Here is an 18886-nt window from a genome sequence, read left to right on the forward strand (position 1 = left end):
AATATTTCACATAGAGGAAAATCTTAACATTTGAAGACACTGAGTAATAGTCAGCCTTTCACTTGAAAATTGCTCTCATTTGTCTCTTTTTTCTTTACTTCTGTAGCCTATGTAGTAATAGGATAAAGGAATTAGGATGTAGTCCTATAAAATTTTACACTCACTTCCTGGTGGTCCTAGTAAGATTCGAACATGTACTGATATAAAAGTAATAAACCTCTGGAATGGTGGAGTAAGGATCTCTGAAAATCCATTCCTGTGTAAAAACAATGAGAACATTGTCAAAATCAACTTTTGAGAACTCTGGAAATTAATCAAAACTTGCTACAGTCTAAAGAGTGTTTATTCAAGGATGATGGCCAAATCTCAGTGAAAGAGTCAACTTTCTGGCATCTTAATTCTCCCTATTTCCATCTCTCCCCTTGCCTCAGCTTTGTAGTTGCCTTTCAGTATCCTCACAAGTATGGTAGCTGTGAAAACCAGCAGCCTAGGAACTATTAGAAGGGGTAGAACAGGTTTGGAGCTATAGAAAACACCCTATTTCCTAGGAATTACCATAATCTGACCTATCTGGCAACTTCCTAGGAGAGCTGCATTCTCAGGACTTGTCTTCATTTGACCTGCCTCAGAGGTTGCTCAGTGCCAATAGCCCTATCCCCAGTGTGTTTGTGGAAAACAATCAGTGGCAATTGTTTAACATCACAATTGCATGTGGCAGTGATACCAGCTGCAGCTAACAAGAGACTGAATAAAACTGTAAAAGGAAAAACCTGGGGAATGAGATATTCATAGGGAGCTTTGGAAAACTCTGACATACATCTGGGAAACTAGAAAGCCACACACATGTGCAGGGCTGTACCCATGTCCAAGAAAAGACACAAGAAAGCCCTAAACTCTTACCTCTATATGATCTTGAGGATCTGTGTAAGCAGGAAACAAAGTCTAAGGCAGAGTTGTAAACTGCCTGCTAGAGCCTTAAAGACATATTCCAACACACATAGATTTTGAATTTGCTATTATAAATACGTTAAAAAGTTAAAAGGAACCATGTCTAAAGAATTAAAGGAAAATATGGGAATAATGTATCACCAAATAGAAAATATCAATAAAGTGATAGAAATTATTAAAAGAAAAAAACCCAACCAATTAGAAATTCTAGAGTTGAAATGTATCATAATTGGAAAAAAAAAAAATCCCTGGGGAAGCTCAAGGACAGCTTTGAGCAGGCAGAAGAAAGAATCAGTGAACTTGAAGATAGATCAATTGAGATTAGCCTGTCTGCTAGAAAGCAAGAAAAAGACTGAAAAAACTGTACAGAACCTCAGAAACTATCAGTTATACTAACATATGTACAATGAGAATCCCAGAAGAAGAGGGAGAGAAAGCGGAACAAAGAATATTTGAAGAAATAGTGTCCAAATATTGATAAAAAGATATTAATCTACACATCCAATCTCCAACATCCAAGAAGTTCAGTAAATTCCAAATAGGATAAACTCACTGAGATCCACATCTAGACACATCACAAAATATCAAAGCTGGAGAAAAAGTGATCGTCCTCAAAAGACCAAGAGAAAGTGACCTATCAAAGAAAAGGAGTCCTCAATGAGATTACTACCTCCCTTCTCATCAGAGACCGTGAAGGCCAGAAGTCAGTGTAATGACATATTCAAAGTGCTGAAATAAAAAGACTGTTGATTAAAAATCCTTATCTAGGGTGCATGGGTGGCTTAGTTGGTTAGGCAACTGCCTTCGGCTCGGGTCATGATCCCGGAGTCCCGGGATCGAGTCCCACATCGGGCTCCCTGCTCAGCGGGGAGTCTGCTTCTCACTCTGACCCTCTTCCCTCTCGTGCTCTCTGTCTCTCATTCTCTCTCTCAAATAAATAAATAAATAAAATCTTTGATAAAAAAAAAAATCCTTATCTAGCAAATTTATCCTCCAAACTAAGGAGAAATTAAAACACTCCCAGATAAATTGAAAATTCAGAGAATTTATTGCTAGCAGATCTACTATACAAGAAATTCTAGTGGGAGGTCTTCAGGCTGAAATGAAAGTACTATAGCATGTTTTCACTACTACTAAACAGTAAAGTAATGCCGTAAGTAAATATGAAGATGTTATAAATGTACTTTTGTTTGTAGATCTTTTCTTCTGTCTGATTCAAAGACATCAAGCAATGACTATAAAACTATGTTGATGGGTTTGTAATGTTTAAATATATAATTTTTATGATAATAATAGCATCAAAGGATGGGAGGGTTGGAATGGAATCATATCTGAGCAAAGTTTTGTATACTATTCAAACTACTAAATTAATATTAATCCAAACTACACTGATTCAAATTAAAAGGCTAATTGTAATCCTGAGACAACCACTGAGAAAATAACTTAAAAAATATATAGTAAAAAGAAGAATGAGTGAATTAAAGTGGTATACTAGAAAACATATATTTAACACTCACTAGGACGGTTATAATCAATAAGACAAACAATAACAAGTGTTGGCAAGGATGTGGAGAAATTGGAACCCTGTGTATTGCTGGTAAAAATATAAAAAGGTATAACCATTTTGGAAAACAGTTTAGCAGTTGCTCAAAAATGGAAACACAGGGTGCCTGGGTGACTCAGTTGGTTAAGCAACTGCCTTTGGCTCAGGTCATGATCCTGGAGTCCCGGGATCGAGTCCCACATCGGGCTCCCTGCTCAGCAGGGAGTCTGCTTCTCCCTCTGACCCTCTTCCCTCTCGTGCTCTCTATCTCCCATTCTCTCTCTCTCAAATAAATAAATAAAATCTTTAAAAAAAAATGGAAACACAGGGTGACCATATGATCCAGCAATTAAATTCCTAGTCGTATACCTAATGGCATTAAAACATATGTCCACACAAAAATTTAAACACCGAATGTCCATAGAGGCATTATTCAGAATAGTGAAAAAGCAGAAATAACCCAAATGTCAAACAGCTGATAAAATTTAGTGCGGTATATCCACACAGTGGAGTACTAGTCAGCCTTAAAAAAGGAAATGAGCGAATGAAGGGAAATGAAGGAAATACTGATGTGATGCCTGCTGCAATACGAATGAACTTTAAAACATGATGCTAAGTGAATGAAGCTCACCACAAAAGCTAATCACATATTGTATGAATATATATACATGAAATGTCAAGAACAGGCAAATCCATAGAGAGAGTCAGAAAGCCAATTAGTGGTTCCCATGGACTGCTAGAGTGGAAAACAGGCAAGCTATCAGTGTTAATGGGTTTGAAGTGTCTTTTGGAATGGTGAAAGTGCTCTAAAATGATCAGTGATGGTTACAGAACTTTGTGAATATACTAAAACCCACTGAATTGTATATTTTAAAAGGGTAAGTTTTATGAGATCTACAGAATAGTTCAATAAAGCTAATTTTAAACAAACTGAGTCAGAAATAAAAGCTGTTGTTATACATTTTACCAAATTGAAAACTATTTCATGGTTGCCCAGATATAAATTACATGGTGAATAGCTATGCTGAAAAAATGAAGATTGAAGTCCAGAGGAAACATAAATAATAGTAACAAAGAATCATAATAGGGTCTTCTACATGAACTAACTTCATGCTCAACAAAACAGACACTAATCAATAAATGGGCTGTGTGACAAAACTATGGTGAGAAAAGCAGAATAAAGTGTGTTTTTCCCCACACAAAAAAATCAATTAAGGGAAATCACAGCTGTGTGAGTCAGCAGGTTTAAGAAAATCTTTCTAGATTTCTTTGAGAACCCTGTTTTAATTGGTTGTTTCCCCTAGGTTCAGGGCCGCCACTTTAAAATGAACGTGCTACATTCTCTCCTGTGGGAGGTATTTCATAGGTGTTATTTTTTCTTCAACAGGTGCTTGTGGTGGCTTCCTGAGGACAGGAGATGCGCCAGTCTTTCTCTTCTCCCCAGGGTGGCCCGAAAGCTACAGTAACAATGTTGACTGCATGTGGCTTATTCAGGCTCCAGATTCTACTGTGGAACTCAACATCCTTTCCCTGGACATCGAAGCTCACAGAACTTGTGACTATGACAACCTTGTGATAAGAGATGGTGAGAAACATTTAAACAAAACAAAAAGGCCAAGTTTCAGCCCTAACACATATTTAGTTACATTCATTTATGATAATACTTGTTCGCTGTCTCCATCCGTTTTATACGGAAGTTCCCAGATACCATGGTCAGTGAAGGCACCCAGTACCAGAGTTGGCTACAATCTCTAAAGAATGTAAGGATAGTATTAAATGTTCTGTAACAAACGAATGCACATACTATGTCAGGGACAGCATTACATTCCTAAGAAAAAGCCCTACCTTTAGCTTAAGTAGGAAGTAATGGTCTGAGTTTCCAGGTGGTGCTGCTTTCTTGATGAAAGGTCTTGGAGATAAATTTTGATATTTTAGACCTATGGCTTTCAGATCCAAGTGTGAAAAAGTTGCAAATAATTGCAATATATTCCATTCTCTTTGTCTACTGAATTTTTGGGTAGAATAGGCAGAATTAAGGGCTAACATTTTTCATCTTTTCTTCTATGCACAGGTGTGGTGTTGCAATGCAATTAGTGGCATAATACTAAGATGCAACATGTACAAAATTGTGCTTCACAATTCACACGGCTGGAGAAGAGGAAAGCCCCATCCTCTGATCAGTGTTTCTCACATTGTGGTCCTCAGACCCGGCCCCCACAGAATCAGTGTTACCAGGGAACTTGTTAGAAATGCAAATCTTTCAGCCACACCCCAGACCTACTAAAGTAGAAACTCTCCGGATGGGTCCTAGATCTGTGATTTAAAAAACCTTCCAGGCGGGCCGTGTTTAGGGTGAGGAAAGTAAGGCAGAATTGTGCAAACTGCAGGGTCAGATTCTACCTTGGTTTAAAATTTTGGTATTTTGTCCATTTTACATTAAATTTTAATTTTTAAAATATTGCACTAAAATATTATTTATCTTGATTTCTAAGGTCTTTGGCCCCTCCCTGAATGTTGCCCGTGATGCGAGTACTTCACTTGCCTGACCCTTGTCCCTGCCTCCAGATGATACTGATAGTCTCTAAAGTTTGAGAACCACTACCCACCATGATAAAGACATTAAGACCTCACATGCCTACCTAGACAACAGGGAACATAACTAGGGAAGTGTTAAACTGGAGAACAGCGTTAAAGGAGCAGCTGCTAAGAAGGCAGGCTCAGTGTTATTTAGCTTCCTGTCTTCTAAGAGATATGAAAGATACAGAATTTTCTATGAATTTCCCAATTGTTAGATTTTGGAAATTAATGAAAAATGCTTCAGAGCATATTGTGGACCAAACATGTGTTTGCTTTTTGCCCAGAGGTTACTCGTATGCAAGTTCTTATCTCCCTCATCCCCTCAACCCTAGATTCTCATGAAGTACAGTTAGGAAATGGCAGAAGTGCTTTATTTTCCTTTTGTTGAGGCTGGGCACAAAGACTCAAATCAAACATACAAATGAGGTAAGATGATAAATCTTAACTTTTCCCCTTTTTCCTATCAACCATCAGCTATTAGCACATTGCCCAGAGAAATTATCATCTTTTCTCACATCAAGGCATTCCTGTGGATGTTAAAATTTAAAACTTTTCATGTAATGAAATGAGTGTGTCCTTGCACACATATTCTGAGTGTTCAAGTAGAATCAAGTAGAAACTTTAAAAAAATATCTTCAGTAGGTAACTCCATTAATGAAGTAAATTATGGTTACTCTTTTAACATTCACTTTCTATTGAGTTGCTTTTTGTTTCACCAATAGTTTTTCTTAGAAGCCTGAAGCCTGAGAGTTGTTTTCTTCTTCTTCTGTGTGACCTTGCACAAAATACTAAATGTCTCCAAGTCTGTTTTATTGTCTGTGAAAGAGAGACCGATATCTACTTCTTGGAATTGTTATATCAGGGAACATAATACATGCAAAATTCCCAGCAAAAGTCCTGGCATTTTATAGATGTGGAATTCAGAATTGTTTAATTTAGATTTCCATTTACTTTGCTAGAGATATTTTTAAAATAGGTTTCATCATAAATTTTATAGACTGGAAGTGTTCCTACTGAGACATAGAGCTTGGGAGCTCAGCAAATTGACTTATATGCCAAAACAATGACAGTGTTTTAAATTGGAGTGTGACCTATCGAAAGAAATTTTTATTCACAACAGGAGTAGGTACTGAATAGGCTCATTAGTTCCTCATATGTTTCTTTACTCATTCAAGAAGTAGCTATTGAGTGCCGACTGTAGCGGTTGGTGGGTATTTTGTTCATTTGCAGTGTTTAGTCTACATTTAGAATGAAATTTCAAGTCCCACTCCAATTGTTCGTTTTTCATTCAGACAGGGTTTTTTTTTTTTTTGCTTCTGAGTAGCAGTGGCATATCACATTCTGAAGCAAATATCTAAAGCCATTGACCACAAGCAATAATACTTAGAGGCCACTTGTGCCACTGACCAGTCATCACAGGCCTTCAGCCTTGTGGCTGTTGGCCCCAAGCGGGCTGTGGACTTTCCTGGGCCACCCCAGAGAGGGCCCTGCACCTTCCTGGGAGACCTGAGGCACTCTCTCACCTGCTTATTCATTTTTTTTACAGGATTGTGATGGTTCAAGACTGAATCCATTTTTTCCAGACCACGTACCAACAAATTTTACATACCTAAGATTCCCCCTAATTGAGGTTCTGTGAAACTACATTGGCCCTAGGGGAAAAAAAAAAAAGAAAAGAAAAAGGGGGGGAAGGCAAAAAAATACTTTTGTCAAAAACCAGTAATCCTTCTATTACTTATAGATATAAAATGTACTTCCTTTGTGATCCTAGAGAAATCTAATAGCATAGTTTGAGCATCTGGAGTTATTTAGCGAGGGTTTTAAATCCCTGTTGACTTCTATACTCTGTGCCCTTGGGCAAATTATATATCTTTCCTAAGACTGTTTCCTTACAAAATTGAGATAATAAAAATACCTACCTAATAGTGTTATTGTGAAGATACAGTTTGATATTACATGTAAAGCACTCAAAGTAGTAATAGTAATTGCTTGATAAATGTCAGCTATTGGTAATCTTGGCCTCGGTTTCCACATCTCTAAAATGAGGGGTCTCGAGTAGAAAGAGAATCACCAGACTACCCTGTAGCCCTGGTTCTTTACATTTGATTTTCCCCTCTCTTTAAAAATCAGGTTCATCCCTGCCACAATCCATATGGTAAAGTTGTAGAAGGTTCTAGAAATACCTCAGTATTTACTATGGATACTGGGGGGAGAAACAAACCATCAGATGGTTATTGGGTTATCTACCAACTCATCAGTTAGGCAACCAATAAGTAATTATTTAGAGATAAGCATTGTTTCATCAGACAGTCTGAGGTGAAGTTTAGAAAAGAAATAAAAATCAGTAGACCCTACCCCGTCTCACTGAGAGAGAAAATATGCACCTATGATATAAATACCAATGTACAATAAACTTCAACATTTTGTGATATAGACAGAGAATAAGTCAACAGAAACAATTTGGGGCAAAATGTGTAGCAAAATATCCCAGTGAAAATAGCCAGTGCAAAAGGAGTTACAGAGAGAAACTTTTGAATTGTAAAAAACACAAAAATTTCCAGAGGCCAGAAACCCTGCAAAGAATACCTTTCAAGCATCTCCTTCATATAGCTATGCCATTGAATTTGTAATCCCAGACAATACCCTGTTTTCTGAAGTAATTAATAATGAGTGAGTTTTAGACGGTGATCAATGTCAAAGGGATTCATTTTGCTGGTTGCGTTAAAGGGGCAAATTTCCTCATGTCTCCTATTCTGTTTTTTGGTTTTTATAAGCTTGAAGTTTATTAATTATTTTCCTTAGAGGGAGAAGAAAACCATGTATTTTCCCAGCCAAGGAATCCAAATATTTTATAATTTCCTTTGCTCTACTCTGGCTTTGATTGTGGCTTTGTTCCAAGTTGCTTATATCCAAGAGTAGTAAAAAGGAAAAAGAACCATGAGGTGACCCAGTTGTCCTTTGCTTCTCTCCCTGGAGGGCACACTTGCTGAAACTGTCTTTTTTCATCCTCCACACAGTGGACATAAGTATGTTCTTTTAATAGCAAAAGGAATAAACCACATCAAACAAATGGAAAGTTTAAAAAACCCACAAAAACACAGTCACAACTAAAAAACCCTCTGGAGCTGAAGAGAGGGTCATATAAACATAGCACACCTCTTGGCAAATGGCTTTACAACATTAGTGTAGGATCTGAGGCTGAAATTCTCTTTTAGATACTTGACCTTCAGCGATCAGAGTGATTTAGCTGAGTCTCTAACATACATGTCAGCACTGCTCCTCCATAATTTCCCAACCTCCATGTACCCTGATTTTGAGTTTTAGTGCCAGGGAAAACTGTCACCCAGTTTTTAAAAAGACAGTGGGAACTGTCAAAGGAGATTTTAACATAAAAGGTAAAGCAAAAGGTAGGCAGCAGGATTAGGAGCTGGAGCCAGAATGATGTAACTCCTGGAGTGTCCTTTTATTTGAGAACCTCATGATCTCCTAGGATGGGTGATGTTCTGAGAAAAATGTGTGAGCTGCTTTGTCTGGGTTGCAAAGGATGGTGGAGGAGATTCTGAAGACACCGCATTCTGCTGCTGACATTTCCTTTCTTTGGCGTAGGAGACAGTAACCTGGCCCCGCAGCTTGCAGTTCTCTGTGGCAGAGAGATCCCTGGACCCATCCGGTCCACTGGAGAGTACATGTTCATCCGGCTTACCTCGGACTTCAGTATAACTGGAGCGGGCTTCAATGCATCCTTTCACAAAAGTAATATGCTCGTTTTTTTTATGTCATGTCATGTCATCTCACCTCATCATCTCTCTCTCTCTTTCTCTAGTATACTCTGCTTATTTTTTACATGGTTCTCTGCCCAGCCTCTGGATGGCTATCCTGTGTCAGCTACTGAGTCCGATCCAAAAAACGGTGGCCGAGTGGTACATAAGGATCCCCTGCCTTCAGGTCTCTGGGTGGGACATCTTCCCCCCCACCACCCAAAAAAAGGAGTTGTGTTCTGGTAGGCCCAAGAATGAGATCTTTAAAACAATTTTTCAGCCTAGCCGAGGGCTTCAGCTAGAACAGAACTAGACAGCACTTATCCATAACACATCGAAGGAACGATGTCAGAGTAATCTTCAGTCTAAGAAATAGACAAAGGAAAACAAGATACCTTCAGAAAGCTCTTGGTTTAAACCACTCATTGGAGGGTTGGCTGGAAGAATTTTTTTCTCTTGAAATATAAGTTTGATGAGTCAGAGAATGTGCACAATACATGGGTGGCGATCATGTGCAGTATGATTGAGACTTTCAAACCTTGATAAAATGGGCAGTCCAATAATAAGTTTAAAGCCAAATAAGATTAAAATTAAAGAAGTAGTCCATGAAATATGGAACATCGAAAGACGCTCGTGCTTTTAAGCAAAAAACATAATTTTAAAGTAGACTCTCGATATAGACATTAAAAATTTATCTAATATTTTCCTGCACTGTTATATATGTCTTTTAGAGAGTAGGGAGCAATGGAAGATAAATTATCTTCTTCACACTCACGGAAGCAGACTGCATAGTGGTTTAAGAGAATGGGCTTCGAAATTAGACCTATGATAAATTTCCACCTGTGATTTAAGTGGTTGTGTGAACTCGCTGCCCTCCCTCGTTGAGTTGCTCAGCCCCTGACAATGGGCAAATTAATGCCTGCTCCCTCCATCCACTCTCTTCTTCCTCTTCCAACCTCTCTCTCTCTCCTGTTCATGGGTATGACAGATGTACGTGTGCACGTATAAATGTACATAGGTGTGTGTGTGCGCGTGCACACCCACACGCTGGACAGCTGCATGTCTGGAAGGTGTTTCCAATTTAACATGTGAAACCTGAACTCTTGCTTTCCCACCCCCTTCCACCCTCCAAACCTGCTCATTCCACACTCTTCACCATCTTGATAAATGGAAAGTGTATTCTTTCTAGTTGCTTAAGCCAAAAATCTTGATGTCATTCTTGATCCTTCTCTTTCGCTCACACCCCATGTCCTAACCATCAACAAATCATAATGATTCTACCTTCCCAGTATATCTAGAGCCCAGCCACTCCCCACCTTTCTCCTGCTACCACCCTAGTCCAGGCCCTATCTATCATCTCTCCTTGGACTCAGGCAGTCATCCCCTTATCGGACACCCTGCCTGTGCGTTTCCCTGCCTGCCCCCCTTACAGTCCAAGTATCGCAGACAGAGCTATGCTTTTAAAGTCTATGTCAGGTCGTGCCATTCTGATGCTCAAAACCCTTGAATGTCTTCCTCTTTTACTTAAAATAAGTCCTTTCAGTTTCCTGAATGACTTAGCCCTGCTTTCTTTGGGATCACTCACTGTTGTCTCATTAATTCTGATTTGCATGATGTACCACTCAAGCCTTTACACCAAGTGTTTTCTGAACTGGAACCCTCTTCTCTCACAAAGCCGTATGGCTTGATCCCTCATTTCTTCAGGTCTCTGTTCAGGTGATACCGTAACACCGTGGCCTTCTCTAACTTCCCCAGACAATACTATGCCATTCTCCCTCCCCCTATTAACTTTTCTTTGTAGAGTTTATCCCCATCCCACATATTATATATGTGTTTATTGTACGTCTTACTCGTCTATAAAGTAAGCTTCTGAAAGTAATTTGTCTCTGTTGCTTATTTCCGTATCCTAATCTTAGGAGAAACCACAAGATGAGTACCCTGTCATCTGTGCTCAGCAAATGCTTGTTGGGGTAATCATTTCTTATACTTTGGTCCCAGTTAGTTTCAAACCACATTTCTATTGCCTACACTTTAAAAATCCTCAAGAAAAACAGGAAAGCATAAAAATCCCATTGTAAATGTCACTTAAGTAAATTACCTTTGTTTCTTCTTGGAAAGGTTGTGGTGGATATTTGCATGCAGACAGAGGGATTATCACATCCCCTCGGTATCCGGAGACCTACAGTCCCAACCTCAACTGCTCTTGGCACATTCTGGTTCAGAGTGGTCTGACCATTGCTGTCCATTTTGAACAGCCCTTCCAGATTCCAAATGGAGATTCTTCTTGCAGTCAGGGGGACTACTTGGTGGTAGGTCATGCTTGCTACCTTTTCTAATTATTATCTTTGCAGTCTTCATTCAAAAAACAAAACGGTGATTCTTCTCTCCTGGGACATAAATTGATAGGACTTGGGCACTCCATCTCTCTCAATATGAAGGAATTTATGCAATTTTAATTTGTGTTCCTAGCTGAAAAATGGACCTGATACCTATTCTCCACCCTTGGGACTCCATGGAGGAAATGGTCATTTTTGTGGCAGTCATCCTTCATCCACTCTGTTCACCTCAGATAATCAAATGTTTGTTCAGTTTATTTCTGATGCTAGTAATGGAGGGCAAGGATTTAAGATCAGATATGAGGCAAAGAGTTTAGGTAAGTATTTTCACAAAGCATAACGCCCATATTTTTCCTGCAGTTGCTTGGTCTTCCTTGTTTAAATAGATCTGAGGAAAAAATGCGTGAAGTTTTCTTTTCTAAGGTAAGAATAATAATTTAACAAGAATAGCGACCTGTTTTCAGGTACTTTACTATATTCCTGATACATTCAGTATCTCATCATGGCTACTTTTTAAGGAAGGTATCATTTCTGTTCTACAGATAAGTAAAATGAGGCTTAGATTTTTTCCAAGCATACTTATCAAGAGAATGAACAAAGTAAAATTCTCCATAAGTATAAATTAAACTGATCTTACAGATATCCTGATATTTCTTAGTCCTTTCTATTATACCATGTCTAATTATAAGTTACACTCAGTTATGGAAACATTGTAAGAATGATAATTACATTGTTTTATAATCATTTGTATGCTTTCTTTTAAAATGAACACATATTCCTTTGATTCTGTTATTACCCACTTAATTATATATTACAGTGATCTTTAATTACCTTTGCTTAATTATACTTGATTAAAATTATATTTAATTCTGCTGTAACGACTTAATTTTATGACATTTATTTTTATATAATGTTTAATTGAATAAGTAAATAAGCATAGTTTCAAAAGAGAGAGTAATGTTAGCAGAGAACAGATCTTTGCTTTTCCCCCCCAAATTAGATAATATGGATTTCAGGATAATCATATGACCACAATCCCAGATTCCTGAGTATATTTTAAAAAACATATTAATCTAAATTTTATGTATCTATATAATATCTAATATAATCTAATAAAAAATAATCTAATTTTTATATCGATATTTTACTGCATATTCTCTAAAATATGAGATTTTAAAATGTCAGCATAATTTGTTTATTCTGGAAGAGGAGAAGAAATAAAGGTCTACCAAATGACACAGAAAATCATCTAATAGCTTGGATAGGTTCCATGATTACGGGGAATGTACTTCTGTTACTTCCCACTACATACAGCTCTGGCATTTGGAAGGAGCCTTGAAAGACAGCTCTGTGAATGCCAGCACCATTACTTTATAGGTTGAGAGTTTGTTACCCCTCTCTATCTCTCTGCTGAGCTCGGCTGCTGAATCCTGCCTGGGCAGAATGTCACTGGGCATTGAGGCTTCGTAGAGTGAACAGTGCCTTGTGTCTAGTGAGTAGACATCAGCTGGTCCCACAGAACTCTACTTTCCCATGATAGAGTCTTGAGTTACGTTTTTAAAGTCAATATTTGGTGATAATTCAGGTACACTAAGGGTTTATTTATAAATGCTATGATTCTTTTATTCCTTTGTGGACCCTCTTTTTATATAGGAATGGTATGGCCATTACCTGCTCCCCATCTTTCTGCCTTTACTATTAGACTTAAAGTTCTTTTGATTTCAAAACCTATTGTCCATTCACAGATGAGTGGATAAAGAAGATGTGGTGTGCATATATATATATATATATATACACACACACACACAATGGAGTATTATTCAGCCTTGAAAACAGAGTGAACTCTTGCCATTTGGGACAACATGGATGGACCTAGAGATTATTCTGCTAAGTGAAATAAGCCAGTCATAGAAAGATAAATACCATTTGATTTCACTTATATGTAGAATCTAAAAAACAAACAAACAAACAGACTCTTAAATATAGAGAACCAACGGGTGGTTGCCAAAGGGGAGGGGGTGGGGAGATGGATGAAATAGACGATGGGGGGGAAGAGTTACAAACTTCCAGTGTCTGGAAAACACCTGGAAAGAGGTGCCCAGGGACCAAAGGAGGAATGGTGTGAGATGAAAGGAGGAGGAGCTCAGTGTCCAAACAGCTGGGGGACAAAAATTGAAAGGAGAGAGAGATGTGATCAACCAGGTTAAATGCTGTGGACATAAAATAAAGATGAAATAGATGCTTGGGTACAGGACTGTGAGGCAACCAGAGTGCTTTGATGGGGTTGAAAAGCGAAGGGGGAAGGAGGAAAGGGTGGTGAGAGCAGAGGTGAGTGTAACTGACTTGAGCATGTGATGAGTGGGAGGATGTGAGGAGCAAGACGGAGGGGGGCGGGGACCAGGATTGAGAGAGAAAGAGAGAGAGAGAGAGCGCGAGCGCACACAGGGTAAAGGGAGGGCCTCCGTAGAGCACGGTCCCTGAGGAGACAGTGGAGTGGGAGGCCGACCCGATGCACAGGAAGACGGTGTGCAGGGGAAGACAAAGGAGGCAGAGATGCAGATACATTTCTTAAGGGCGGTAACCAATTGAGGGGGTGTCCTTATCTGATTTCTTCCATCGTGCTCTGAAGAACCCGAAGTGGCGTGGTGAGGCTCCAGAAAGAGTGGGGAGAAGAAGGGTTGAGGGCAGAGAGTCAAGTCCCACAGAGCTGTTATATTTCTGTGACAAAGTAGGGTTGCTTGCAGTGTTGAGAGTGGAGAGCACGCATTTGGAGGCCTTGGTTTCCGCAAATGGTTTGAATCGCATACAGTCTTGATATTGGGTTTTTTTGCAAGGTGAGTCTAAAGGAAGAGCCGAGAGCAAGGGAGTTAAAGGCAGTCAGAAGAGTCTGCAGTTTAGGGGTTCAGAGACAAGAAGCAATCTGAGTAATGGCAAAATTCAAGACCATAAGTGACTGAATGACAGCAAAAATAAATGTCAAGAGAGTTTAGCAGAGCCATGTATCTGTGAGGCTAACTTATTAGGTTCATTTCATTGGTGTTGTAAGTACCCAGTTTACTCTGGCCTGGACTGTATTTTTACATACTTTGGTTTTTTAGAAAAGAAGTGTAAAAAACCCATTTATCTTCTTCCAGAAACTGGCTAATAAATTCTCTCACCCCAGTCATCTCTTGCTCTTCAAACGCATCTCAATCCTGAAGAAACATAATGAGCGAACGCCCACAGAGCTGTGCAAATATATATCTGCTTAGTCTTTTAAACCTCAAGATCCCATCTCCGCATCTTTCTGTTGAACTGCCCAGTCAGTGGGAAGTTATAAATGCTACAGCATTCACGTGCTTATCTCTGTGGCAAATGTATACTAATGCTTCCATGATGTTCTACTGCATGCGCTGTGCACCAGAAGCATTTTGTTGCCTTTAAGGAAGAGAGAAATTTTCTAAGAGAATTTACAGTTGGGCAAATTAGAAAGTGACACACTTGGTAGCTCCCCTGACCGCAAATTCAGAACCTTTTTGCTTAAAAAGAGAACGAGGGTAAATCCAGATGAAAGGAAATTGAGGTTGGAAATACAGATAAAGAGACTTTAAAAAATGCCAGTGGGAAGTCTAGACGTGATGCTGTGCTCACCACAGGTATAACCACCCTTGGCTCCGTACAAGGCTCTTACGATACGCTTGGCTGTATTCCCCATGCTGTACCTTTTATCCCCATGACTCATTCCTTCCCTAACTGGAAGCCTGGACCTCCCACTTCCCTTCACCCATCTGGCCCTTCCCCCCACTCCCCTCCCCTTTGGCAACCCCTAGTGTGTCCTCTGTATTTATGGGTCTGTTTCTGCTTTTGGTGTGTGTGTGTGTGTGTGTGTGTGTGTGTGTGTGTGTGTGTGTTTTAGATTCCACATATATGTGAAATCATGTAGACTTGTCAAATCACTATGTTGTGAGCCTGAAACTAATGTGGCATTGAGTGTCGACTATATTTCAATTACAAAAAAAAAAGACATAAGACAGTGCAAACAAACAAACAAAAAGATAGTGGCATTGCGTCCTCTTTCCCAGGCTGTCGGTTGATTTCACTGTGTTTCTCACCAGCCTGTGGGGGCAATATCTACATCCACGATGTGGATTCTGCGGGGTATGTGACCTCCCCCGGCCACCCTGACAATTACCCCCAGCACGCTGATTGCACTTGGCTCCTAGCTGCTCCTCCTGGAAAGCTCATAAGGCTGCAGTTTGAAGATCAATTCAATATTGGAGAAACACCCAAGTAGGTCACTTCCATTTCCTTTTTCTCCTACTCAGACTTAGTATTCTCTAGCTGTCATGTTTGAGAATAATTTTTCTCAGCATAGGAAATCTAAAAAATGGGCAAGGGACACGCATTACACCTTGAGCCTGAAAACATTGCCTGCCGGCCACTCTTGAATTAGCTGAGCAGGTTATGTACACGGACATTGTCCCTCCTGACACCACGCACATCCTCCAAGAGACACTGAGGATGGTTGTTTGAGATTTATGTTATCCATTCTTCCTCCAACAGGAAAAATATAGTGTCTCTGGTAGATGAATATTTATTTTCCCAGCCTCATACTCAATGTCATAAGTAATAAAGTATCTGTTTAACAAACGGAAATTCGTGTTACGTGACACTAGGGGTCACCAGTGTCAGAGAAAGGACTAAGGCAAGTACCGTACAATTTCCCAACCTCTCTTTAATGAGAATTCCTACGGGATTACAAACCAGGGAGTAAGCCTTAACTGCGTTGAACACAAAAAGAATAACCATACTGACTGAAAAGAAACCCCTGAATTTTTCTCTGCATTTAACAAAAGTATGTATACATTTGCAAGAATATGTGTATGGTACAAAACTTAGTACAAGAGTTTTTGCTTACTATTTACGGGCACCTGATATAATGCCACGGTCCCACTCAGTGAGCATTAAATGGCTGATTGACTTTCTTAAGAAATACTGGGTAAATACTCGCTCACTCTTATGGACACAGAACATTCCAGCTGAGACTCTCCACTAGCCTGGGTGGCAGGGCTGTCAAGAGAGAGTTTGTCTTTGTCACAAGAGATGTGCCCTATCACCACGTGAATCAAAGTACTTGTTTTCTTGAAATTCCTAGGCGCTAATTTGAGAATGACTTGTGTATTTGTCAAACGAATATGGAGGGAAGACAAGAAAACATTCTTTTTGTTTTTAAGATTTTTAATTTATTTATTTGACAGAGAGAGACACAGTGAGAGAGGGAACACAAGCAGGGGGAGTGGGAGAGGGAGAAGCAGGCTTCCCGCAGAGCAGGGAGCCCGATGTGGGGCTCGATCCCAGGACCTTGGGATCATGGCCTGAGCCGAAGGCAGACGCCTAATGACCGAGCCACCCAGGCGCCCCAGCATTCTTTGATGTGGTCCATATAACACCTGCCTTTTGGAGCCACTAATGAAAGAACATATTATGATTAGAAAAATATTATGTAGCATTCTCAAGCGACACACCACTTAAAACGACGGTCATAGTGTCTTCTGCTACAAAAATGATGATTTAATATTGCTCTTGGAGAAAGTTGGTGAAGTCTTTATTTTGAAAATACGTCAAAGTGATGGACTTTTTTATATTAAATGGAATTTTCTTTCCTCTTTAGCTGCACATCCAATTACCTTGAGTTGCGAGATGGGGCTGATTCAAATGCACCAGTGCTTTCTAAGGTTTGTGGGAGATCTTTGCCCAGGAGCCAGTTGTCCTCAGGAGACGTAATGTATTTGAGATTCCGATCTGACAACAGCCCCGCTCAGGTGGGGTTCAAGATCAAGTATGCTATAGGTAACAACATTTTTTTTTTGTATTTAATAAGAAAGTTATGACAGACTATAATAAAACTTTAAAAAATCATACCATTTTTAGAGAAGTCTTTCTATCTGCCTTATTGTAACGATTGTTTCAGTGATAGAAATAAGTAAGGAATGTAAATGTTTAAAACCAAAGTCATTTATCAATTTAACATTTTATTTTGCTTTCCATTTTAAACCACTCTTTTTAGTAAACTTGAATATTTTGTATTTTTTCCTAACTTGTTTGTGAAAACATATTCAGTTAAATCAAATTTTTGTTTCTTTCTCTTATCATGAAATCTCTATAATATCACCTTAACTAGTAAAATGGTTTACTATTCAAACATAATCAAATAACTATATACAGAATGGTAACTTTGAACTCATCATTAGTGGATAATGTTTTTCCTTTATGTCTCTAGTGCCAAATCAGTCAGTAGACAGAAACAAGTGTGTCTCCTCAGTGTTTTGATTTCCTTACTTTAAAAAATGAGCAATACATATGCATCCTGAAGATTTATTGTTTTATGGTCACAATTACATAGAATTTAGTATCTGGTGGGTCTGAACACTAACCAAACGTATTTAATACAGTCAAAAGTTGGAAAGCCTACTGGTAACAACATTAAACCTACACCACAGGTTGTTTTATAGCCCGAGGCAAACTGTATAAGTCAATCTATCACATCCAGCTGGTAAGGAAGAATTGAGCGGTAGTTTGCCAGGCCCCGAGATACCAGTTACTGCAGTGAAACGTTCATTTGATAGTTAAACCAGGAAGGCCAAGCATCACTAATGACCACTGCACCCCTTCCAGCTAAGCCAGCCCTCCGTCTTCAGAATCACAGACTCAGGGTAGTAGGCAGGCCCTACCAATGTATCAGTTGGTTCTTTTTTTTTTTTTTTAAAGATTTTATTTATTTATTTGACAGAGAGAAACACAGCCAGAGAGGGAACAGAAGCAGGGGGAGTGGGAGAGGGAGAAGCAGGCTTCCCGCGGAGCAAGGAGCCCGATATGGGACTCGATCCCAGGACCCTGGGATCATGACCTGAGCCGAAGGCAGATGCTTAACGACTGAGCCACCCAGGTGCCCTCAGTTGGTTCTTGAAAGGAAACTTCCTTGCAACTAATAGCTCTTACAAGGTGTCCCAGGACCATTAATGTGATGTTACAGAATATGCCTTTCAGTTTCCACTTCCCATTATTGAACTGGACTTGTGGTATCATTTCTCTTTACATCAATAGTAGATTTCAAATAATAAGGGGAACACTAACTAAGTAAACATTTTCAGAATTTTTAAAACGTTAATATTCAATTGGCACCTAAAAGTTTTTGAATGTGCTGGTTAAATTTAAAAAAAAGAAAAGAAAAATCTTGTAACAGAATATTGCTTTTTTCTGCAGCCCACTGTGGGGGAAGAGTGACAGGGCAAAGTGGTGTCATTGAAAGCAGCGGATATCCAACACTTCCATATAGAGACAATTTATTCTGTGAGTGGCATCTTGAGGGTCCCTCAGGACACTATCTTACCATCCATTTTGAAGACTTTAACCTTCAGAATTCCTCTGGCTGTGAAAAGGACTTTGTGGAGATCTGGGAAAACCATACCTCTGGTCAGTGCAATATGTCTGCTGTCTTTTGGGGATGTTTATTTTCCTCATTCAGCCTCTGAAGTGTCCTCACTTCAACAAAGGTAAAATGGCATCTGTTCTTTGCCGTTGAGACCTTCCAGTGCCATATGCAGTTAGTTATTTGAGGAGCATCCTGTCAAGTAAGGAGAGAGAGGGTAATGTATCTAGAAATCACGTGAGTTGGACACTCATCACTCTGTTGCCTGGAACAGGTCCCTCATTGTGCTGAGATGTCCTTGCCCTAATTGGTGGCA

At 39.4% G+C, this 18886-nt stretch overlaps 1 protein-coding gene across 1 annotated transcript in view; it reads left to right on the forward strand.

Annotated features, from left to right (window-relative positions):
• Positions 1–18886, forward strand: part of CUBN (cubilin) — a 271439-nt gene that overhangs the window by 173602 nt on the left and 78951 nt on the right. Inside the window, exons 40-46 of the mRNA XM_028114080.2 lie at positions 3879–4076; positions 8675–8821; positions 10945–11135; positions 11296–11479; positions 15257–15431; positions 16813–16991; positions 18405–18614. Coding sequence (XP_027969881.2) covers positions 3879–4076; positions 8675–8821; positions 10945–11135; positions 11296–11479; positions 15257–15431; positions 16813–16991; positions 18405–18614 — 1284 coding nt within the window. The remainder of the gene's footprint in view (positions 1–3878; positions 4077–8674; positions 8822–10944; positions 11136–11295; positions 11480–15256; positions 15432–16812; positions 16992–18404; positions 18615–18886) is intronic.

The sequence above is a fragment of the Eumetopias jubatus genome, unplaced genomic scaffold (genome assembly GCF_037043125.1).
Source record: "Eumetopias jubatus isolate StellerSeaLion01/CBP00866 unplaced genomic scaffold, mEumJub1_p1.0 scaffold_8, whole genome shotgun sequence".
Taxonomy (NCBI): Eukaryota; Metazoa; Chordata; class Mammalia; order Carnivora; family Otariidae; genus Eumetopias; species Eumetopias jubatus.